This window comes from Pteropus alecto, unplaced genomic scaffold (genome assembly GCF_000325575.1).
Source record: "Pteropus alecto unplaced genomic scaffold, ASM32557v1 scaffold226, whole genome shotgun sequence".
NCBI classification, from domain to species: domain Eukaryota; kingdom Metazoa; phylum Chordata; class Mammalia; order Chiroptera; family Pteropodidae; genus Pteropus; species Pteropus alecto.
In genome coordinates this window covers 1,478,989-1,504,558 of record NW_006440132.1, presented here as the reverse complement: position 1 = coordinate 1,504,558, position 25,570 = coordinate 1,478,989, and the positions used below count along the sequence as shown (strand labels likewise).

General features: G+C 44.1%; 1 protein-coding gene across 7 annotated transcripts in view; it reads right to left on the bottom strand.

Moving 5' to 3' along the window:
• The window catches only part of CDK5RAP2 (CDK5 regulatory subunit associated protein 2), a 157,747-nt gene that overhangs the window by 112,986 nt on the left and 19,191 nt on the right, over window positions 1–25,570 (bottom strand). For all 7 annotated transcript variants that reach the window (XM_025050458.1, XM_025050456.1, XM_025050457.1 and 4 more), the window contains exons 4-10: window positions 20,551–20,661; window positions 16,935–17,011; window positions 10,459–10,582; window positions 7,834–7,988; window positions 3,040–3,202; window positions 1,891–1,944; window positions 915–1,034 (exon numbers count right to left, since the gene is read on the bottom strand). In XM_025050458.1, coding sequence (XP_024906226.1) covers window positions 915–1,034; window positions 1,891–1,944; window positions 3,040–3,202; window positions 7,834–7,988; window positions 10,459–10,582; window positions 16,935–17,011; window positions 20,551–20,661 — 804 coding nt within the window. The remainder of the gene's footprint in view (window positions 1–914; window positions 1,035–1,890; window positions 1,945–3,039; window positions 3,203–7,833; window positions 7,989–10,458; window positions 10,583–16,934; window positions 17,012–20,550; window positions 20,662–25,570) is intronic.

The following is a 25,570-nucleotide window of genomic DNA, read 5'->3' as shown; positions in this document are numbered from 1 at the left end:
TCTTTCCCAACTCAATGCCTTGACCAGCGTTCTCCCCTCTGTACAAAATGGCCTCCCTGTCTCTGCCTCCCTTCCCAACCAACTCCTACTCTTCCTTTAAAATTCAGTTCAGATGCCTTCTCCTCGAAGTACCCCTAACCCACAGACACATCCTAATCTGGGTAGGTCCCCTGCACTTCCACAGCCCCCTGGAACTCCCTCAATCACTGCACTGTCTTCTTCCCCACTAGGCTTGCAAGCAGAGCTGGGTTTTCTTCTCTGTTTCTGTGCCTAGCACAGTTATTGAGACACAACAGATTGCTACACCAGTGACAAGAAAACAGCGTGGCATCATCAGCCATCACCTTGGATCCCAAAGGCAACCACCCAGATAGCTACCTAACTGGCTCTAGCCATAGCCTTGCCTCCCACAGACTCCTTTAGCTCAATTCTCTGTTGCCTTTCAAAAGCTCAGACCCGCGTTGTCCAGAATGGTATCCACTAGCCACCTATGGCTACTGGGCACTTGAAATGTGGTTGGTCTGACTTAAGATGTCCTGGAAGCACATCTGGACTTCAGATTTTTTAAAATGTTAAATACTTCATTTTTACGTTTGTTTCATTGATTAGATGCTGATATGATAACATTTGGCATACGTGTATTATTAAGTTAATTTCATTGCTTGTTTTCACTTCCTTTAATATGGTTACCAGGAAATTTTAAATTACATACATAACTCACATGTTTATACTGGACAGTGCTGGGTTAGACACTCTAGAAAAACTTCTAATTGACTAAAGGACCCTCGTCCCACTTTCTATAGCCATCTCAGCTCTCGCATAAACTTTTTAGCTGAAGCTGAAAGTTCAGGACAGGACAGGCCAGTCACAGAAGCGAATGAAGAAAAATCTGACTTGAGGTGTATCAGACGTACCTCTTTTTCCTTTGACTTTAACGCCATGGTTAGACCCTGAATGGCCTTATCCCTCTTTAAACTGTTTTTCTTTTCTGTGGCAATTTCTCTTTCCTTCTCTCTCAGGTCCTCCTGAAGTGCCTAAATTAGATTAGAAAAAGATTCACTAAGTTGATGTGTTCCAACCAAAATGCACTGTAAATATATCTTTAAGAGCACACTCAAATGCAGCTATTCTATCTTATTCCTGTCAACCTGTGATTAATGTTTCCAAGTAGAGCTGAACGCAGCGGCATCGGCTCCGAGTTACAGTGCTACTGCTCACGGCAACGGGGCTGGGTGAAAGGAAGGAGATCAGAGCAGTTAAGACGATGACAGCTATTCCCATGGGAAGGGCTCCAGTGCCTTCTGGAATCTGAATACAGTCACATCAGAGCCTTTGAAACCGTACCAGGTTATTTGGGGGAAATAACAGATCATTAATTTCATTCCTTAATGTTACAAAAGCGAGCAGAGAATTTGGTTTGATGGAGACTGAACATATACATTTATAGTCTGAGTTCATTTCTAAAGATAATCGCCGCTGCCTGCCTCCCAGGCTGTCGTGAGGATGAGAGATAATGGACATGAAAGTGCTTTCTGAGCTGGCAGGCGCTATACAAACGCCGGCAGCTGCGACTAAGGGACCGTGGAGCACCGGCTTTGGGATCGGACTGGCAAGTCTGAATCCTTGCGATACTTTTTCTGAGCTACGTGTCATTGGGTAAGGGACCTCACCTCTCTGGGCCTCACGTGACACATCTGCAAAATGGGAATGCCTATTTCACAGTTATTGTAAAGATCGAGAAACCCCCACTCCACTGCCTAAAGTCTCACTGGCAGACAGTAGCAGTCAATGAATGACAGCATTGTCACAAAGAATTATCTTCTGCACTCGGAATAAAGCAAGAGGCAAGGATAAGTCTTCAATAAATTTTTAAAAATTGTATCAACATACCTGGATCCTCTCTTCAAAGCGATCTCTCTCCTTCTGGTGTTCCATTTGTGCAGCCTAAGAAAAGGCATTAATTGGTGCCCAGAAGGTACCCACAATCCAACAGCTTCCCCAGAACAATCAGAATGAGCACCTCATTTACTTACTATTCCCCACTGCTGTGGAACACATGAAAACAAGTGTCCACCCCTCTCTGCCTCACCCAAAGTCCCACTCAAGTGAAGAAAAATATAAAAACGAGCAATCCATGTTGGTTGATCACCAGCCCCATAGAGAGTACACCAAGGAACTACAATGAGAAAGCCCCACTCAGGGCTTCAGAAGTGAGAAAAAGGGTTAAAAGAAGCAGAAGATGAAGGCTAATTACAGCCAAAAACTAATTGGTGGGGCTAAAAAACTCATGGCTGCGTTAGGGACAAAGGAGACCCTGCTCCATAAAGAAGTCGAGACTTTTCATGAGCATCCGAACATCCGGATGTGAAAGTACCACACGCAGCAGCCACCTGTGCTCCGATGAGAGTGGGAAGGTCTCGACTAGGCCCACCTGCACTTCCAGGTCCTGCCCACCCTCTTCAAGAGCCTTTCACGGAGGCCGCCTATGTGGGGGAAGGGTCCACGGAGGCTTCGGGTCAGGACTAATAACACGCCTCCTAGAACTTGGGAAAGTATCACTCCTCTGAGCCGAGCCTGTTTCTAAACTCGACGCGGGACCGTGGTCTCTACCTCACAAGGTAACCAGGAAGATTAAATGAGGTGAACCCCTTTCGTGCTGTAGCCCCAATACAGGCTAGTTCCCTGTCCCCACTGCCTCTGAAATTTCAGACAAAAGGTAAAACAGGTGAGTACCATAATTTTATCCTAAGAAAATCCAAAGGATGAAAATAAAGTCCCCAGGCAACAACAAATTAACACACAGCAAAACGGAGGCAAGCGGGTATGAACCGTTTTTTAAGCAACTTTATGTGAACCTGAGACTGAAAAGGAAAAAAAAATGCCCCTGACAAAGGAGGTTCCTGCCAGTTCCTCAGCTGACAGGGAGCTAATATTTGGAAGCGGACTGTGTGCGAACCGGGGGGACTGGATGTGCACTCCACTCCCACGGAAGAGACTGGCCTGCTAATTAAAGTCCCACGTCGTGTCCTATCGCCTCACCTCAGTTTCTCTCGCCTTTTCTTCCCTCGGAGCAGCAGAAAGTCCTTGGAGCCCTCCAGATGACACATTCTCATCAGGAGACGCCATCTGAGATTTCTCCTCTTTAAGGCACTGAATTAAAGCTTCTTTGCTCTTCAAAGACAGCTTCAGCTCCTCAATCAGTCTAAAAGAGAACAAAATTTAAATATTAATTCTAAGCTGTTCTCTTAGCTCAGTGGAGCAAGAGGAGGCAGGAAATGGGGCCAGACATCTTCAAAGTAGACAGGTCCAACGACTGAACATAAACGGAATCACATTTTGCAAGGTGGAGATTAAGGGACAGAATTCATGTGACATTAAATGTCCCCTCGCCTCCAGCCTGGCCCTGGTCATCCCAACTTCTGAGCTGCTAGACTCTGGTCTTACTGAGTCACACTCCTGCTCAGACTTTCAACAGCCCCACCACCACCATCAGAGGATTACTAATTTTTTTGGCCAAGAAATCTCTCCAAAAGAAATCTGGCACTGAAGCTAAACAAACATGACCGATAAAGCAGAACTATTCCAGTAAGCGTGGAAAAAAAAATGGAGAACGTCTCTCCGAGGCGACTCGGGGCAAACTTAAAAATACACTGACTTTCAAGATAAAGGTCAAACTCTGCAGCGAGGCATTAGAGGCCCTGGCTTTCCAGGCCTAGAAAACCAGGCTCTGCTGACAGCTTCAGCTTCGCCTCATAGGAGGCCACCACCCGCTCCATCGCCAGGCCACGCAAGAGCCACACTTCCAGCTCTCTCCCAAAGCCAGGCTGTTCTGTGCCTCTAGACCTTGGTTCACACTGTGCCCCGTACCCAGAACGCCCTTCACAACCCTACTCCTACCTCCGCCTGATACACACCCATCACCCTGCCAGAGGAGTTAGACATTATTCTCCTCACGGGAGCATCGCCAACCAACAATCCCCCCCGCCCCCAAGAGCCACACTTCCAGCTCTCTCCCAAAGCCAGGCTGTTCTGTGCCTCTAGACCTTGGTTCACACTGTGCCCCGTACCCAGAACGCCCTTCACAACCCTACTCCTACCTCCGCCTGATACACACCCATCACCCTGCCAGAGGAGTTAGACATTATTCTCCTCACGGGAGCATCGCCAACCAACAACCCTCCCGGTTCCCTCTCAGGTGGAGCTGAACACATCCTTCCCGAGGCCACCAAATTACCCCTATCAACTGTTCCCTGACAAGGGCCAAGTTATTTAGGCTTCCTGAGCCTGCATTTCCTCAGCTATAAAGTGGGGATAACCTGCTTATGTGGAATGGAGATAAGCTGTTTAAAATGGCCCCACACAGCTCCAGGCGTATGGCAGAACTCAACAAATGACAGCTGCTATAATTATTACTTTTTTTAACATTCAATAATTAGCATTTTGTCAAAGGACCCTAAGAAGAGCGTTTCTAGCTAAGCCTAAAAAGTGACTTACTACGATAGAAGGAGGGTGGACGGGCCTGGAAGTGTGAGATGCTTTCCCTGGCTCCCAGGGCGAAAGTGAGGCGCAGGCTGAAAGTGCCTGGCAATGCACTGGTGCTACCGTCTGTCCCTACGTCCCCTTGAAATCCATGTCAAAGTCCTGACGCCCAAAAGTGACGGCATCAGGAGGTGGGGTCTTTGGAAGAAGACGAGGTCACGAAGGTGGAGCTCCCATGAATGGGAGTAGTTAGTGCCTTATCCACGGAGCCCCAGAGCGACCCCCTGCCCCGCCTGCCAGGCTGGGATATGGAGAGAAAGAGCACCTCACCTGACCACGCTGGCACCTGACCGCACTGGCACCCTGATCTTGGACTTCCAGCGTCCAGAACTATAAACAAATTTCTCTTGTTTATAAGCAACCCAATCTGTGGTGTTTTGTCACAGCACCGCAAATGGACTAAGACAACTGGACATAGAGGATACCGGCAGCACCAGCACAATGCCCCCGAAACTCGGAAAGAGGAGTAAGACTGCCCTCTATGGGTTCGACTCTGAAGTCATCACATAATCAACTGGAGAGGTAGAGTCGCCAAACCGTACACTTAAAATGGATATGCTGCGTTCTATGTAACTTACACTTTGATAAAACTGATTTCTTAGTTACCTTAAAACAAGTTCTAGATAGGGCTGGAAATGAGTGGGGCAGGCCTGTGGGGCCTGTGGTCAGGCTGGAGCACCAGGCCCGTCCAAGGGAGCAGCCGCAGTCCAGCAAGACCGCGGCCCGGTCCCGCCACGCCTTCCAGGTTTTCACGAGAAGCGGAAATCCAGACACTTCTATGAAATTAGACTTTTGAAAAATATTAGCACTAGTTCAAACATTTAGAAACACTGTGTGGGCCAAATGAAACATATCTGTTGGCCACATGTGACCTGCAGGCTCCTCCATGTCAACTGCCTTAAAGATACAGACTAGCTTTCAGCTCAGGCTGGAGGAGATCCAGCAGCTGAAGCACGTGCCTTTGAGGAGGGTGGTGGGGGCCCCGAAGGACATCCTAGTGAGGGCCCTGCCCAAGGCGGGTTAATCTGTATGGCAGATCTGGACTCACATCCCCAGGGTAAGGCCACAGACCTTTATTCCAATTCTGTGCTTAGCAACTCACCTTCTGGTCTGGGCTTAGCTTCCCAAGAGTCCTGCCTTCAGGGAGGGCACACACTGATCCTTGTCCAGGGAGACTTCCGTCAGAGAGGGCCGTGCCCCCAGCGAGCAGAAATCCAGAGCTGGCACCTGGCTGCCGCACAGTTCTTTGGGAGTGTGGTGGGGCACAGCTACCCCCGAGACAGGTGCATTCACAGTACTGGTAAATCAGGTTTCTGTGCCTACCCAGCCAGACCTATGGGAAACCTCAGGAAGACACAGGCTTTGGCGAGGCCCTGACCTGACCACCCGCATCCACGGCAACCCCTACCTCCCGGATCAGTCAGTACTCAAGGAACATTAATCCTTCCCAGATTTCCTTTTCCAAAACGGTGAGACGCCAAGCTTCTGCAGCACATGCTGACAGGAACCATTTTCCTCCATGATTACCTTGAAATGTGCCGGGCTCCACACCTTGGCACGTGCTGTTCCCTCCGAGTGGCAGGGCTTCCTCACCCAACTCCCAGCACTCCACCTCTGAGAGGCCCTATAGGCCCAAACGCCCAAGCAGAGCTGATCACTCCCTTGCTCTTGTCACAGCACAGAACTCAGAACTCATCCCTAGCACCAATCAAGGCTTTTTTTTACATCTGCCCCTCCCACACTGGGAGCTCCATATATGGAAGACAGTACACATCTCTCACTCCTGGCACCCAACCCAAGGCCTTGCTCCATAGTTGGTTAGGGAATGAATCGTTATCTCCTTGAATTCAGGCCTTAATCCATATACCCAAGAACCTCCGGGGCTCTCTGGGCTGCCCACGATCCCTCAACCCAACATGTCTCAAATGAAAGCTCATCTTCCCACCCCCTCCACCCCAAAACATCTCTTTCTCCCCCTTTTGCCCCAAACTCAGCAAACTGCACTACCATTCCAGTTGCTCACACTCAACACCTGGGTGAGGGTGTCTGTCCACAGCCTTTTCCCTCGGCCCAAAATCCAATCAGCCGCCAAGCCCTTCAAGCCAACATGTCGAATCCACCTTCTAAATTCTCTTATCCTTCTCTGTCCCTAGTTCAATCACCTCAGTCCTGGTCATCTGGTCATCAGCATCAATTCTGGACTTCTGTATCAGCCTTAGAGTCAGGCTGTGCACTCAACTCTCCAGGGAACAGCCAGAGGGACCTCTCTCAATTTCATTCTGATCCTATTACCCACCCCCGACCCTTAACTCTTCTGTGGCTTCTCACATGCCCTGAGGGCAAGACACAGCCCCTCCAATAAGGCCCACAGGATCTGTCTCAGCTTCTCTCCCCTCTCTCTTCCCACCTCCCTTTCAGAAGAGGACCCTCTGCCATGCTGTGCTTCTTTCCGTTTCTTGACCATGCAGGGTGTCCATTCTGCCTCTGGACTTTCACGCAGAAGGTTCCTAAAGCCTGGAACACCCTTTCTTCTTCCTTATCCTAGTTCCTCCTCTAGGAAGCTTTTCCTAATCCCTCTAAACTGAATTAGATAAATATGTCAATCCAGAACTTATCCCATCTAGCCATTATCACTCTGTCCCCCTCCACTCCTTCCACCAAGTGGGAAGATGAGCTTAAAGGCTGCCTACAGGCCACGTGTTCCATCCATTTGTCTGGGCCAAATGGTACACATTTTATTCCTGGACCATCAAAGAGCTCTGTATTTGGTCTACACTGTTTTGGCCCCTTGTCCTGTACTGATCTGGGTCCTCAGCTTACATTCAAAGACAATGATGAAAAACTGGTCACACAGAATCCATTCGTATTTACTGTGGGAATGCAGTCACTTATTGTTCCCTTTGGAAAGATCCCGAAGAGAAATTTCTCTCTGACGATGTTAGGTAAAACTGGGCTTCTCCTGAGTTACTAGCTTGTTTTATTTTGTGAGCAATCCGAATCATGTCCGCCAAGATTGTTTTTCCCTTTTTACTTTGGCTACCAGGAAGCTTAAAGCTCAAACTGAATGTTAAATTTAGTATCTGAGGAGAAATTTCCAGCATGAATTTCGATTGACTCTCTCTGTCCTGAGACCAGTACCCCATTCCTTTCCCTTTCACCCTGGTTTCACCCCTAGCTTTCTCACCGCGGGAACAAGCAGAAAAGGGAGAAGGAAAACGGAAGGAAGGGAACAATTCTCCCCCCCGTGCTGCCAGACAAATGACGATCGGCGCATCACAGGGACAAACGCCAGACCTGTCTTTTTCTTCCAGGACCAGGGCCATGTCCACGTTCCCCTCGTGCATCTTCTTCATCTCTGAAAGCTGGTTTTCCAGGCTCAACCGCAGAGCCTTCTCCATTTTCGTCCCTGCAAAGGCCTTTTCCAGTTCTGCTTGGGCGGCTTTCACCTCCTAGAGTTAAATTAAATGCATTTGATGCAATTTTTCAATACAATTGGGAACATTTTGAAAGGGAATTGGATTAAAATATAAATATGTATGACTTTTTCTCCAGCACATTTCCCCTCCCTGAATTGTGCTATACATGGGGAGAATCGGTAATAAAAACATTTGCCAGCCATCTTTCCCTCTTGTATCCTGAAGAGTAATAGGCATTTCCAATGGAAAAGACTCGACTCTATGAGAACGGTTTTGGTTTTGAAAAATCAGATCAATATTTACAGCTCAATGAGAACAAGGAGAAATATGCCTCTCAATATCTAAACATACATAAATTTTAAAGTCACCATAATCTCCATATAAATTCATCCCACACCCCACCGCCCCCTCACTATTTTTTTTAAGATAATGACTACACAATTCTAAAGCGCATTTTCTATATCTCCAAAGTGATTTAGGTGGTGAAAAACTCTATGTTCTTCCTGAGGGCTCACAGAAGCCAACAGGAAACTAACTAAATCACACAGGCAGTGCCTGAGTTAGGGGAAAAGGCCCTGGTGCCCATGAAAGCGACGTGGGAGTAGACAGGACTCTCCAGCTACTCATGTCCACTGCCTCTGATTACTTCACAAAGATAAAAGTCAAAGTGAACTGGGTTCAAATCCCAGCTTTCCCGCTTACTTGCTGTGTGGCCTTGGGTAGTCGCTTAACCTCTCTGAGCCCCAGCTTCTCAATCTATAAAACAGGGCTAAACATCACTCTGTCAGAGTTGTTGTGAGATTGTCAAACGCCTGCTGTGTCACAGGAACCTGGAAAAACGCTGGCTTCCTCCTTGCCCTTTCTCTCCAGTGACGCCCCCACCACTGTCCCCAAGAGCCTTGCCTGTCAATCTCAGTGACGGCTGCGAAAAATCATTTCCCCAAATTCTGAGACAACAAACAACAAAACCTATCATTTACTGAGTTCCTACTCAATGCCGCGCTTTGCAGCGAGTTCTATTTATATTATCTTTGATCCTCACTCAACCCTGAAGAGTTACATACTGAGAATGCAAGCTCTGCAGCCAGACCGCCAGGCATTTACTGCCTGTGTCACCTTGAGCAAGTGACTTACTCTGTGCCAGTGTCACCATCGTTTTCCTTTTGTTTTTAAAGGATGATAAAAGTATTTACCTCCTACGTTCGTTGGAGGGATTAACTAGATCAATGCATGCAAAACGCAGAGAAGGGTATTTCACACATGGTAAGGCCTCGATGAACTGTTAGTTCCACTGCTGTTATTACGATTCCTACTGCAAGCAGGTCTCACTAGCTTCATTTTACAGATGAAGAGGCAAGAAGCTGAGGGAAAACAGATGCTTTACCCATGGTGACTAAGCTAGTGAGAGTGAGCAGGGATTCAACCCAACACTGTCAGTTAGGCTGGCACGCTGAAACACTGGGAAGCGCTCGCTGGGAAGAGTAAGATGAACAAACAAAAAGTCTCTTTAAAAGTCTCACGGTCATCTTCACTAAAATTCAGAAGTCGGGCTCAGAAGACCCTTCTTTTGGTTCGAGCTCCACCACTTATGACCACGCCCTCTAAGCGTCTCGCCCTCTCGGAGCTTCCTCATCTGTGTTGTGGCCCTAATATCTACACACCCCTACGAGGCCGATATAAGGGCCGATGTGCGCATCTTGACTATAAGATGCAAAACACAGCACAGGTGAATCCGCGTTTTTGTATCCGGCATTGCTTTTCGGTGCTATTTCTCCTCATATCTGCTAAGAAGAATCAGGGTTTCAGGTAAAGAAAGTGAGATGAAACAACAGATTTCGAAGACCAAAAATGAAGTAATTAGTATTACATAATACTAGCTTTAAATGGAGGGAAACTTTTTAACACCTAGGAGACAGATTTCTAACCAAGAAACATCCCGACTCCCATCAGTCACAGGAAGCAACTGAGAATCAGCAGAAGGAGAAGCTACACACAGTGCCACCCCTGGAAAAGGAATTGGATGAGCCTGGCGGGATGGTGGCGGGGTGGCTGACCAGGCCTGCATGGACACACGATGGCCTACAAACCAGGAAATCTGGTTCCAAGCTTAGCCACTGTTGGGGGAGTCACTTCCCCTCTCTGGGCCTCAGTTTCCTCTTCTGTAAAATACAGGGACTAAACTAGACAATAAGAGCGGTATTACAGCAAGAACGCAGGCTTCGAAATCAGCAGTCCTAAATTTCAATCCAGGATTAAACTGAGACGAGGCAGCATTTCCCTCTGTACCTCAGTGTCCTCACCAACAGGAACGAAGACAACACTGGCCAGTCTGCAGGGTGTAAGGATATGAATTCTATACGTGGGGTTGGAATCCCAGAGATGCTCAGTAAGATGACGCTTGTTCCTGACACTCTGACGGTTTAGGAAAGGGGGATCAAAATTCTGCCCACTCCGTTATAACCCACTGTGAGCAACACACTCTCCTCGGGGCTTCCGGACTTGCCTCTTGTAAAAGGAATATTCTTTGGGTCAGGAGATCTTCGACCTGCTGCACCTTCTTCTGAGCGTCCTCTTTCACCCGTCGAACTTCAGAGCCGCCCCCTTCAGCGAGGCTCTCCACTGCTTTGCTGCGAGAAGAGGCAAAAGTGTAAAATGCATCAGGGTGACAGCCAGCTGGTGAGTTCAGTCACCCCGAGAGACAAGGAACGTTTGTTAGTCACTTCTCCCACAGACCTGTACTGAGCTTCTTTTTTAGTGTAATATTTGTAATTCTAAAACACCGCTCATACAATATAGAAATGTATCACATCAATGCACTGTACACTTTAAATTTACACAATATTACATATCGATTATGTATCAATCAAAATATATATATATTATTAAAAAACAAAGAAAGAAAAGAAAAAAGAATCATCGATCACCTTATCATTCAGGACAGCTAAGTTAACATTTTAGTATATAGCCTTGCAGACATTTTCTACAAAAATAGAACCATACAGTACACATCTGTGATCTAATTTTATTGTTTAACACACTATAAACATCCTTTTGTACCAATAAATATAAAACTATATCATAATTTTTAAAGGCTACATTTTAATTTGCTACATGAAATATACTGTACTATATTAAATCAATTCTATTTTTAAAACATTTGGATTGTTTCTGATTTTACATATGTGTCTGGTAATACTTATAAAACTCTGAGAACAGTACAATGTCTTCAATAAATGTTAGTATTATTGTTTATTAACATAAGCAATGTTATAATGTATGTATATTATCCAGGAGTTTCCTTAGGAACAATTCCTAGAAAAGGAATTACTAAATCAAAGTGTAAATAATCTTTCAAGATTTTTTTTGACAACTATTATCAAATTTCCCACCAGGAAGTTTCCCACAAAGTACATCCCTCCCCCAATAGTAGAAAAGGTAGAGAGCTGGTCTGACAGACCAATGCACAAAGGAACAGTATGCAACGTAAATAAATCAGAGGGATGAAGGGCTTGTATGCCCTGTCTTCTGCCAACCGGAGGGGAAAATATTTTTTGTTTTGTTTTTATTATTTATGCCTACAGCATCCGGTCTTCCTAGGTGGTCTCCCATCCAAGTACTAACCAGGCTCGATGCTGCTTAGCTTCCGAGATCAGACATGGGGCTTGTTCAGGGTGACATGGCCGTAGACTGTGGACCGTGGCTCCACTGGGGCATGAACCCAGGACTTTCTGCGTGTAAAGCAGACGTGGTAACCGCTACACTATGGAGCCACGTCCGGGATAGCGTTTTAAATACAGGACCAGCTACCACTTGGGGCATGAGGAGAGAGCATGAGAGCAGCCCACACTCCACGCGACTGTAACATACAATGCAGAGTCCACATTGCTGGGCACCATGGAATATCCTCGCCGCCTGGCAAGCAGTGGTAGGGATGGCACACGAAAATCGGTCACAGGACCACAACCATGTACACTGACGCCTCTCATTTTGGTTCTCCCCAGAAGAAAAAGAGTCAGGTATGAATCTGTGAGACGTGTACTCAGAGAAATTCTCATCAGCTTTCTAAAATGTCTGCGGGTTTCCAGAAGGCAGAATAATATAAAGGAAATGGCTCCACCTAAAGCTGGTTTCTCAGAAAAACTGCAACGGAACAAATCCATTCAGCAGCCTCCCATGCCCTACTTTGGGGGTATGTAAGGTTTTTTCCGACCAAAAGCCATGTGATCAGACATGCACATGTACAGGCCATGTGAATTTTTGACGGAGAACAATGTAAAGTCAAGAGGGCCATACTTGCTGTCCAAGTCTCAACAAAGACTTGGAGCCGCCTGCAAATAAAGACTTTATTCAGATCTTGTTTCCCTCTTTCACCAATGAGCCTTCAAAAGGCCCCAGTGTCATGATATCATCTTAATGGAATTCAATGTGAACAACTGGAAAGAAAGGACAGATCTGAAGCTAAACAGATCTGCTTCCGAGTTTTTAGTCTATTATGTCCTTAGTGTGACTTGGGGCAAATCACTTCTTACATCTCAGTTTCCTTATTTGAATAATGAGATGATGACTTCTTAGAATGAATGTGCTAACCATGCGGTGGCCCAGCCTGGTGCCCCTTCCTCTCTGATCTAAGTGCTGCATGACTGCCTGCTGTCCCTGAGGCCACCGCAGCGCCGGCTCCTGCTGAGATTCTCTGAGAGGCACTAATTCTACCCTCTGCTGGCGTCTGAGCTGAGAATAGATGATCTGCTGGCCGGAACTAAGGCCACCATTGCCACTTCCTGATTAATGGCATGAAATGTCCCGAGCCCCCACTCCTTCATCTCATTTCTTGATCAGTACTGTCTGGAATTCACAGTGACTCACAGTCATTTTTCTGTCACTCCTCAAGAGGCATTAAATATGGCTGCAAGAATTCTGGACTAGAAGCTTTTCCCTCCTGAGCCTTACATAAAGGATTTTTCCAGTCCTGAATTTCCTCTAACCACCCTTGGTTTAGAGCCCTTGGACTTTATAGAAGCATCCTCTAGAAAATGGCTCGCTTATTACCCCATCCGCCCCCTCCATATCCCCACCCTCCATCCCCACCCTCCATCCTCACTCCCCACACCACCCAGGGAGTGCAAATACACCATCTCCCTCCTATCAGCCCAGATGGAACCTTTGTTTTTACAGTCAGCACCACATTCACTGTCAAGAGGCTGACTACAATTTTTAACAAGTAAGGGTATTATGCAGTTTGTTTGCATTTTAGTTATACCAATAAAATATACTTCCAATAATAAATGTTCCAACTTTTCATTTATCATCTTTGCATTTTACAGTTACTGTAGCAATAAAATTTATACTCAGCAGTATGGTGCAATTTTCCTCTGCTAATGGAATTATTATTTTTGTTTTTGTTTTAAAACTACAGGGAAAAAATTTTACTCTCGACGACATGTCTGCTTTTGTTTTTAATGTCCCCTTATAGTAACTGATAAATAGAACGGAAGCCAGCAAACATACATGTTTACTTCAGAGCGAGGCGGACCAGCCCCAGCGCTGGGAACAACGTGGGCAAGTTCCCCTCTCCTGGGCCTCAGTTTTCTCTTCACTCAAACGGGAACACTGGCTGCCTCACGTAACTGCTGTAAAATCAAGTGCAGTAAAGCACGTCAGGTGCCAGGCACAGGGTTTGGGGCAAAGAAGAAGCTTGATAAATGTTAGTTCTCTCCCTCTACCCTTTCTTTCCTTATCACATTTAGGCCAACAGATGGGACAGAGAGCAAGACCTATGAGAGGACAGGTTGAGCGAAGCTGGTCCAATCCAGCTTTCCAACCTGATACAGAAACGAACCTTCTATAAACACCACCCTCGCTACTCTTTTCAACCATGAACATTTCCTCTTGATTCTTTCCATTCTAATTATAGCTTTTCCCATATCTCCCATCCACGCCCCCCCCCAAAAAAAACAACCATAAAACTCAAAAAGAGAATGTACATAAAGATAATTTTCCATCAACAAATATGAACCACACACACGCCACTAGGTCCCGGGCAATGAGAGGTAAAGGGAAGGCACACTTAGTAGATGCGTGGAAACGGTGTGCACATCATGTCTACGGCAGGGAATTCACACGAACTCTATGAAGTAGGAACGGCTGAGGAACCAAGGCTCAGAGGCCACAACCCACCTATTGGTAGAGCCAATCCAGAGCCCCTGCCTTTTCCATGAGTCCTGTACTCTAACAAAGGGGGAGGAGAGGCTCTTGGCCTTAGAAGATGCATAGTCACGTGGGAGAAATGAGAAACACACATAAAAATAAAAAAAGAATATGAAACCTAGTGATGAAGCAGAAGTCTCAGGCCTGAGTTCTAATCCCGGCTCTGCTCTTTCTGGCTGGATGGTTTTAGTCGCAGCCCTGTCCTTCTCCAGGACAAAATTCCCTCCCTGCTAAAAGGATGTTTTCCTCGAGATTTGACTCTCAGGAAAATGATGGAATGCAAACAGATGTCAAAGTGTTTTATAAAGTCAGAAGTGCCACACACATTTGGGACTGTCATTATATGCCACAGAAGTCTGTGCAAAGACTGACGTAGGCCAAGGCAGTCCTGTGAGATCCAGCGTGAGCCTTTCTGTAGAGTGGACAAGAGGCAAGGTGTTTGGGCGGGAGGGGCTGGGAAGGGGAAGGGTTCTGCCGGGGCCGAGTCAAAGCAGCGGGAACAAGAACATCTTTAGGATCTGTGAACTGTGGGATAAAAAGCTGGAAGAGAGAAAGCTGGAGCAGCTGAATCATCGTGAACGTTCTTAAACAACTCATGACCTGAACCCCCAAACCCTGACATCTGCCTTCCCATCCATTACCACATCCTGTTAACTCTGCTTCCTAAATGTCCTTCCAATCCACCCATTCACCTCCATCCCTAATCTCTCACCTAAACTACTGGACTAGCCTAACTGGTCCTCCTGCTTCTATTTTGTGCTCCCTCTACCAAACATTTCCCACTCAGCATCCAGAGCGGCCTTTTCAAAAACAAAACTCTGGTTGTGTCTCAAAACCCATTAATGCTTTCTCTTCGATCTCAGAATAAAGACCGAAATTTCTAGTGAGGCCTCAAGACCCTGTAAGATGAGGCCGAGCCCCCTGGACTTCTCCCATTTCCACAGACCTTCACGTTCCCCTCCCCTTGAACACTTTCGCCACCCTGTCACGTAGTTGATTTCTTCTTACCCCTCAGATCTCACCTCGAATGCTACCTCCTCGGGGCCGCTTGCCCTGAGATCTCTATTTATAAATCTACTAAAAGAGATCTCTATTTATAAATCTACTCCTGCTCCCATAAACTCTCAAGGCTCCCTTTATTCTCCTCATAGCTCTTCTCCCAGTTTATATTGACACGTTTATTGTTATTTTTGTTTGTGCAAGTATCTCAACACCAGCAGCCACCAGAACGAAGCCCCACGTGTCTCTCTGGTTCGCCACTGCATCCCCAGGAACTCAGCCCAGTGCAGCGTGGAACAGCTGTTTAATATTTTCTGAAGAAAGTGATAAATCAGGTCAGACCCAAAAGGGCCCTAAACACTAGTTTGGGCAGTTTGGGGAATCTCTGCATACAAACATGTGCACAAGCCACACAAAACACCTAGCCCTGTGTGCTGGTACCGAGGAGTGCACAGAGCCTTCGTGAGTTTGGGTTTTCAGCGGTACGTCTGACTTAACACAAGGCCTAGCCAAGACCCGCAGCCGGCCGGGCACTGAGTATGAAACAGAGAGAATTCTAGTACTGACTTCCAGGCCTAGTAAAGTAAGCTTGACTCCCTGCCTAGAGAATGATAAACGATGTGCATCCAAAAAAACAAAAACTTGTTAATTTGCTTTATTCACTCATTCAGAAAATACCATGTGCGCAAGGTCAAGCCTGGGCCTGGAAACCTCCGATCTACCCAAAGCCAACAGCAATCTAACTTCCAGCTGCGGGCCCATGAGACGGCCCAGCGCAGAGCAGCGAGCTGCAGCCAGACTCCACTTCCCGTCCCACATCACAGGAGGTCCACTGCCATGACCCATGCATCGTTTCCCCAGAGCTTTCAGCCAGAGCCCTGGGGGTCAGGCCTGGGAAGTATCAGTTCAGTATGACCAAGCGAAACTCAGCACACTGTGGTGTCCCCACTGGACCCGCAAACACCCTCTATCACTGCACCCTCCATTACACAACTCACCAGTCTCTGATGGGCTCCTCAAGTGAGGGAATGTCTCTTTTCAAATCCTCAAAGTGTGATACCAGTAATTACACGATAAATGTTTATGAATGAATGAATAAATAACCAAGTGAGTCACAGGCTATATTCTCTGAAGTGTGCTTATTGTTCAATAAATATTTAAATTAACTGATTGATTAATTAAAATAATAGTTTTCAGATGTTCTTTAAGCAAAAAAGAAAAAAAAACGAGCAACTCTGGTTGAAGCCCCGCCCTCCGCCCGCCCCTCGCCCATTTTACGGCAATGAGACACTTACGATCTATGTGGTGCTCACAAATATATTGCTGAGGAAAGGCGCCAGACATACAGAAACAATATATGGATATCCATTGTTATAAAGTTCAAAAACAGGCAGAATTAAGCAATGGTGATGCTCCTGGCCAGCACGGCGGTCATCTTTGTGGGAGAAGGGAAAGATCTGGGAGCACAAAGGGGACTTCTTGGGATCTGGTAACGTTCTGGTTTCTGATCCGGATAATGGCCCCACGGGTGTGTGTGCTTAGTAAGAATTCATCCTGCTGTATAAATAAGACCCATTCATTTCCCTGTAAGTATGTTACATTTTAAAAGTTTGTTGAAAAATAGTTAAATAAAAATAAAACCTCTTTGGGGTCCTCAGAGCCCAGCTGGAGAACGACTGGCTTAAAAAGCACAAGGTTCAATTTTACTGCCCCACTTAGCCGCCATCAGAGCCCCTGGGCGACCTGCGAGTTTGTGACAAGATGACAGGTACTCACGAGGCTTTGATGAGCAGCCGCTCCCTCTCTTGGAGCTCCCGCTTCAGACTTTCTACTTCCACCTTGAGCTCGATGTTCTTCCAGACAAGATTAGGAAAGAAAAGAAACAGTGTAAAATACAGGGCATACGCATGTCTACCACGGGGAAAACGCTTTCAGCGTAGACTAACTACGTGATGCTTGTAATAGGCCGACATTAGATTCAAAACCTCACTAGCCTCGGGGCACAGGGAAAAGGGAATTATTAAACACTGGTGGTCTCAAAAGAAAGCCCCGGATTTCTCAAGACTTGGAACAATTATGTAAATTTTCCAAGCTTCTAACAGCCAGAGAGCATTCAAACATCGAGGCATAAATGTCATACAAGAGAGGCTGATTTAAAAATTGTTTGCCCTCCGCCAAGCAAATTTATAAGCAATTCTGTAGTTTGCTTTTACCGTTCCAAAGCAATTACTTCTGGTTGTTTACCATCATGCATGTGCTGGTTGTAGCAGTGGGAACATGTCACAGTTTAAAAAAATAAAACATGTGGATGGATAAGAGGGAGGCCTTGTCTCTGCCTGTTTCATTTCAATATAAGACTTCAGGGTACTCACACAAAAAAGAGCCACCGCAAGGGGCAAGCTGTCTATAAGGGACACCAATACGTTCTCCAATCGCCTTCTCTTAACTGGCTAGAACGAAGGGAGTCACATGTGGCTTTGCATGAGAACGTGAGAACCCAAAGACAGAGTCTCTGGCACACGGATGGCAATGAGAGAAAGTGAGGTAGTGGTGGGCTTCTCAAACCTGCCCACAGATGAATCCAACAGAATATCAGATGAATTTTTATAGCAGAAACAGGGGTCTGGGTGCACAGTTTGCAGAGAACTGCTATAAATCCAAGATTTCTTTGAAATCTTGCTCCTGTTTTACTTTAATAATTCATGCCAATTTTACATTCTACTCCATAATACATGCGTATCGTTTCAAATAAAAATGACATTTCCAATAAAACTGACAATCTTGGAGGACAGGCTTCCCTCCTTTTAGCCAGAAGGGAAAGGTCATGGGTTTGGAACCAGAAGGACATGGGTTCAAATTCTGCCTCCAGTCTTTACCAGGAGGAAACCATAAGTCAGTGGATGCTCATTTATTCATCCCTTCACCGTGCAGTCGCCTGTGTCAGGCCAAAGCGCTGGGTACACTGGTCCACGAGGCAGACACAGGCCCTGCCTTCACGCCAACACCAGACAGAAAACTGGATATGTGAGCCTATAAGTCAGTGGATGCTCATTTATTCATCCCTTCACCGCGCAGTCGCCTGTGTCAGGCCAAGCACTGGGTACACTGGTCCACGAGGCAGACACAGGCTCTGCCTTCACGCCAACACCAGACAGAAAACTGGATGTGTGAGCCTACAACTGCTCTCAGAAGCACAAGTCCAGGAGGTGAGTATGCAAGGTTTTACTTTTCACATCCCCCAAGTGGCAAATGAAAAACAAAAAGCCCACCTGACATGGGAGATTTCAGGACTAAATGAGCTAACAAGTGAGAAGAGCCTAGAGACAGGGCTCAGAATGTGTTCTTTTCCTCAACGTAAAGCAACAGGAACTAAGGAAGTCATCTATGCAGCAGGACTTTTTATAGAAGAAACTGATCTTTGCATAAAGGACACTGAGTTACAGTGCACAATGTCTTCAACTGCAGTTTGTGAAAATTATAGAAACACCCTTCAAATAGAGAATTCCTTTCCAGCTCTCAGAAGGGCAGAGCTATATGTAAGAGCTGATATCATAGATTCTCTGCTTTCTGATGAACCACCTGGCACTCTAGCCTAGCAAATTTAAAAGAACGGATAGCTACCTTGTCCACTAGACTATTTTTTGCAAGTCTAACCCCTCAAGTTACGTGGTGACTGTAATTTACAAACCAAAAATCAAAGATACCTTATGAGCTTAAAATGGAATAGCATTATAAACAGAATAAAAAAGCTCTTAAACCACTGTTAAGATATCCAAGATACTGTTAAGAAAAAACGCAAGGAACAGAACAGAACATGCTTGCATTTAGGTAAAAAGGGGGTTTATACACATGTACATATACTCACACATGCTTGCTCGTATATACATAAAATTTCTCTCCCTGATAATATTGGTTAGACCCAGGGGACTGGAAAACAAGGGTCGAAGAAATTCTTCTCGGTGTATACCTTTCATAGTTTTCGAATTTTGAACCAGGTACACCTACCTCTAAAATTAAACTGAAATGAAAATACAATAAAATCAGGTCATCTATATGGACAACGAAAAAGAATAGCATGGCCATGAGGCAGGCAGCCTTGGGTTCAAAGTCCACCTCACAGAGTAGCTACAACATCAAGCAAGTTACGAATCCTCCCTGAGCTTCCGTTTCCTAGCCTGTAAATTGAGGATAATCTCCACTGCAAAAAAAGGTTGTCCTGAGAATGAAAATAAGCTGAAAAAGTACTAATGGCCAGGACAGTGCCTGACACAGAGCAGGCAACTAACACGTATTGGCTTCCTATCACCCTAGAAGTTCTGAGATAGATGATAATCATACTTACGTATAAAATGTTTTAGGCTATTGATTTTCCTTTAAAAATCTGACTGCATTGCCACTTCCTCCCAAAAAAAAGGGGACATCCTCATCGTCTTTCCACCCCCACAATGAAAAAAAAATTGTGTCTTGAGGGACAAAGGAACTTTTCAATTCTTGAAAAGGCTCAGAAGTACAGTACAATCCCTCTCCAAGACAAGTCCATTTAAGTTCATGTGCTGAAACTCAAGCAGAGCTCTTTTTCCTCCTTCAAAAGTTTCCACTGGTGCAAACTTCAGAAGAGAAAAAATGAAATAATTCCCAAGCCAAGGGCTAATCTATTAGAGAAAGCCAAGAAATGGGCACTGAAATATTGTTTGTATTCATGTCTTTTCAAGAAAGCCAAGTTCTTTTTTCAACTTTCAGAACGAAGGTTTGTTTTTAGGCAGAGACCTCCAGGTCAAGACTTCAGACAGGAACAGACATTTTCTTCTGTCAGTTATAAGCGAGCACACAAGGCATACAGAAGAGTCATATCACAGGAAAACTGACAACCCCAACTTTGGGCCGCCAGCAGAAGCCTCAATAAGACCATGATGATAACTGTCCAGCACTGACTGTGTGCTGGGGCTTTCCACCTGTCATCTCATTTTAATCCTCACAAATAACCCTATAACAAAGGGATTATCACTTAACTCTGGAAGCGAGCCCAGAGAGCCGAAGTGGCTTGACTACAGCTGCACAAGTCAGCTGGTAGAAATAAGATTCGATTCTAAAAACGATCCACCATTTCACTTTGTCTAAATTATCGATAATTAGAAAGAGGCAACTGAGATACAGTAAATCAGAGTTCTGATTTTAAGAAGAAAGAAGAACTCTCTTAAAATTAATCTTGTATCTCTTTGCTTAATATTAAGGGCATCCTATTATCTTTATGCTCCCCATAATAAATTCAAATTAAATGAAAGAAGCTCTATCTAGTCAAGCTAACTCTGAGAACAAATATTAATCAAATTTCTGCTTAGAATGACTATTGAGAAAAGACACCAGGGGTGGCAGCAAGAAGTGGGGTACTCACAGTTTTATAGATGTGTTCGGTGGGGCCATCAAATTCCTGTTGCATTCTTTCCTCAAGGAAATAGATGCGAAGTTTTAGGTTAAAGTTTTCTTTCTTCAGTTCAGTGATTTGCTGGAAAATAAGCACAGATGGGTTATCAAAAGTAAGCTCTAAGGGCTGTTACCTGCATTAATACTCATAGCTTCCAAAGCTACAAATGGATTGAAATATTAAATACTAGAAAAGCTTACCATTGCTGCAATTGTACCAACCTAGAATTAAGTGATTCCCTCCAACCAAACTTATGACAATCTGAGCAATGGAATGAACAATGACTAAATGAAGAAACAATTTATGATTCTGCACTTATAATAAGTAATTAAGGGAGGGAGGGAGAGAGGGAGGGAGGGAGGGACAGTGAGGCTGAGGGACGGGAAGGGAACTTGAGCTGGTTGAGAAGGCAGCCTGTGGACCAGCCGGCTCTGTGGAAGGCGGGGAGCCGCGTCTGTGTGCACTCCTGACGGGCGACCCCCGGTGTTACAGAGAGGAGAGAAGACTCATTTTGCCAAACTTAGATCCCACTTACAGCTGATGGGTGCTAACGTTGGAAGGAAGGAAGGAAAGAAGGAAGGAACGAAGAAGAATCTCTTCATTACAAAATGAATCCAGTTAATAAGTGTAGAAGAATAGACGGTACAGAAAATCACCATTACACAACCACTATAGTAGTAATTGATTCAGGTAAGAATGATCAATGCTAAAAGCACTAGATGAAAGATTACTGGAGAACATGATATTCACGCAGTCTCGAGATATCACCCCATAGATGAATTGTTACTTACAACAAGAAATGGTACCTTTACAATTTAGAAACCCAGCAGACACCACTTTAATCAAGAGTATATACAGTCGTCCCTTGGTATCCACGGGGGATTAGCTCCAGGAACCTCGGCAGATCCCCAAATCCATAGATGCTCAAGTCCCTTATATAAAACAGTGTAATTTGCAAATGATCTATATTTTTTTTCAACTATTTTCAATCCATGGTTGGTTGAAGCTACACATGCAAAACCTGCAGATATGGAGGGCCGACCCTGGTGGGACAAAATAATGTCTCGTGCCTCCTGAAACAAATCACTGCAAGTAAACAATTACTTAAAATGCTTATGCCTACAACCTTTAACCTGCATCTAATCAGAAGTTGTCAATCAGACACATCCAAATTGAAGAACATTCTGCAAAACAACACGCCTGGTTAAAAATCTTAATGACAATCTTTAATCAAAAATGATTGAGGAGCTCTTTTAAATAAACGGAAGCACTGGAGGCGTGGCTGCTAAGTGCAATGAAATCACACAGTGAATCTTGAGTTTTTTAAAAAAGCTTTATGGGATAACTAGGGGAACGTGAATAACAACTCTATATTTATATAATAGCACCATGATTTTGCAGGAAAGTCCCAAGTTAAGATATACGTGTCGAAGTACTTAAGAACGCTGTCATGATGTCTGTAACTCTCTAATGAGTGGAGAGGAAGGATTCCACAAAAAAACTACGAGAATTAATAAATGAATTCGGTTAAGTTGTAGGCCACAAAATCGATATTTAGAAATCTGTTGCATTTCTACACACAAATAATGAACTATCAGAAAGAGAAATTAAGAAAACAACCACATTTTCAATTGCATAGAAAATAATAAAATACCTAGGAATAAATTTAACCAAGGAGGCAAAAGACCTGTACTCTGAAAACTATAAGACACTGATGAAAGAAAATGAACAAAACACAAATAAATGGAAAGATATACAATGCTCATGGACTGGTAGAATTAATACCGTTAAAATGTCCATACTACCCAAAGCCCTCCACAGATCCAAGGCAGTCCCTATCAAAATACCAATGGCACTTTTCACAGAACTAAAACAAATAATCCACAAAAGACCCTGAAGAGCCAAATCACTCTTGAGAAAGAACAAAGTTGGAGGCATTATGCTCCCTGTTTTCAAAATATACTACAAACCTATAGTAATCAAAACAGTGTGGTACTGGCACAAAACCAGACACAGAGAAACGGAACAGAGAGTCCAGAAATAAACTCACATTTACATGATCAATTAATCTACAACGAGAAAAGCAAGGTAAAATTATATAACTTTTAAATAAATACACAGGGGGAAATCTTTGGGGCCTAGGGCTTGGCAGAGTTCTTAGATATAACACTGAAAGCATGATACAAAAAAATTTTTTGCATCAATAAACTGGACTTCATCAAAATTTAAAACTTTTGCTCTCAAAAACACAGTGTTAAGAGAATGAAAAGACAAGCTACACACTAGGAGAAATATTTGCAAATCACATATCCAACACAGGAACTACAGAGCTAGAAAATATAAGTAACTTTCAAAATATAACTGTAAGAAAACAATCCAATTTTTTAAAAAAAACATGCAGAAGATTTGAAAAGAAATTTCACAGAACATAATATAGATAACAAATAAGCACAAGGAAAGAGTTCAACATCTTTAACCTTTAGGAAAAAGCAAATTAAAACTACAATGAAATACCACTATGCACTTATTAGAACGGCTAAAACACAAAACTTTACTTTAGCCTACAGTATCAAATGGTGATGAAGATGGGGAGCAAATGGAATTCTCAAAGGCTGTTGATGAGAATGCAAAATGGCACAATCACTCTGGATAACAGTTTGGCAGTTTTTTATTGCCAAGAAAACTACACTTACCAATGACTTAGCAAGTCCACTCCCTAGGTTTTTACCCTAGAGAAATGAAAACCTATGTTCACACAAAAACCGGTGCATGGATGTTTACTGCAGCTTCATTAATAATCACCAAAATCTAGAAAGAAGTCAAATGTCCTTCAAAGGGCTAATAAACAAACTGTTACATCAGTATGATGGAATAACACTCAGCTACTACCATGCATACGACAAGGATGGGTTTCAAAGACAGAACAGTGAGGAAAAGCAGCCTCAAAAGATTCCATGCTGCGTGACTCCATGATGTGCCATCTGGAAAAAGCAGAATGATAGGGACGGAGAACAGAGCCTAGTTGCTAGAGGTTGGAGGTGGAGAGGGTCTGACCACAGAGACAATACATGGGAACGTTTTGGCGTTATTGAACTGTTCTGTATGTATTCTGAGTGTCATGATGGTCACGTGACCCTAGAACAGTATACACACACATCTATCTATCCTGATTATGACAGAGGTTACAAGAGAATATACATTTGCCAAAACTCATTCAACACTTAAAACTGGTAAATTTTATTTTATGTAAATTATATCTCAATAGTTGATTTAAAAATAAATAAAATTAAATGTAGCACAGTATTAATAGCTATACTTGAATGCTAATACATATCCACATATATAAACTCACCGGTTTTTTATCCAGCATTTTTAAACTAATTGGTAATAGCATATAATACTTTTTAATAAACATACTTTTATGACTAGATAAAAGAAAATGATAAGCATACTCTACATTAAGTATATTTTCAAACTGTCTGCCCTTGGCCATCTTGTTAACAATTTTATGGCTAACAACAGCACAAGAAACAATAGTTAGGTTCATTAAAGCCTCCTTTTGAATGTTTTAAGGAAACAGCACATAAAACATTCATTCAAACAAAAAAGTCTACCCTGCCAGCTGCTTCCTATAAAGAGAAACCTTATTCTGTTACTCGACTACCAATAAAATATTTATGGAGCTTGCTTAGAATGCCCACATTGTACACACTGCTAAAATTCTTAGCAGCACTTGAAAGAATATTTGTCTATTTATAGGTAAAGATATTTTTTTAAAAAATAAGAGAAAGGTAAATAAGGCTTCAGAAAGTCACTGCTGAAGCCAGACGGCCCAAATGAATAAAATGAAAAACGAGCACGATCTTTTCCATGACAATACCAGTCTAGTTCTATGTTTAATATCTTTCCCTTCATTAAGTTTTTTCTGACAGCCCCCACCAGGCTGGAATGGGGACCCTTATAAATGTTTCCACACAGCCTCTACCTTCTTCATCATAGCAGTTATCTACCCAAACTATCTCTGAGATCAAGAACCATATCTTCTTGTGCATTCTAGTCTGAAACATAACAGACATTTACTAAATACCCAATAGCCAGATGGGTGGACAAACACGTGTAAGAATTTCTTGAAGGTAGTGTGATCCAAGGAGCCACCAGCATCAGACAGATCTGACTCACATCACTCCACTGCTTCGTTCTCTCTCCATCACTCAGAATAGAACTCCCTGATCCGGCCGCAAAGCACTACATGATCTGGCTCCCGCCCGTCTCTCCAGTTCATCATGTACCACCCTCTCCCTTGCTCACAATGTTCCAGCCTCGCTGGCCTCACTTCTGGTCCTCAGGTCAGCCAAGCCCCTGTCTGCCCACACAGCCCTTCTTACAGCACTTGCTAGGGTGGCTCAGTCTCATCCGTCCCATCTCAGCTGAAATGTCACTGACGCGGAAAGGCCCTTCCTAACTGTCCAGTCTAAAGTGGTCCCCATCTCTACCACCTCCACCAAGTCACGCTCTAACACATCACCCTGTTTCCTTGCTAGAACTTTTCATAATCCGTAATCACCTTACTTACACATTTATTACTCGTTAGCATGCTTATTATATGAACATAATCCACTTCTTGAGGACAGGAACCTTATCTGTTGATGGCTATTTCCCCTGAGGTTTTAGCACAGTACCTAGAACACAGCAGACACTCAATCGACATTTGTTAAATGAATGAATAAACTAATGAATGAATACAATCCAGACCACCTTACTAGCTGTATGACTTTAGTTGAGTTCATTTTTCCATATGCCTCGGTTCCTTTATCTATAAAAATGGGATTATCATAATGCCTATTTCATAGAGCTATTATAAGGATTAGAAGAAATTAATTAGAACATTTAGTACTGTGCCTAGTACAGCATAAGAACTGAAAACATATTATTACTATTCTTCTCATTTGTACTTTTTCCTCTAGGAGAAATAAGTTCAAGAAATTTAAAA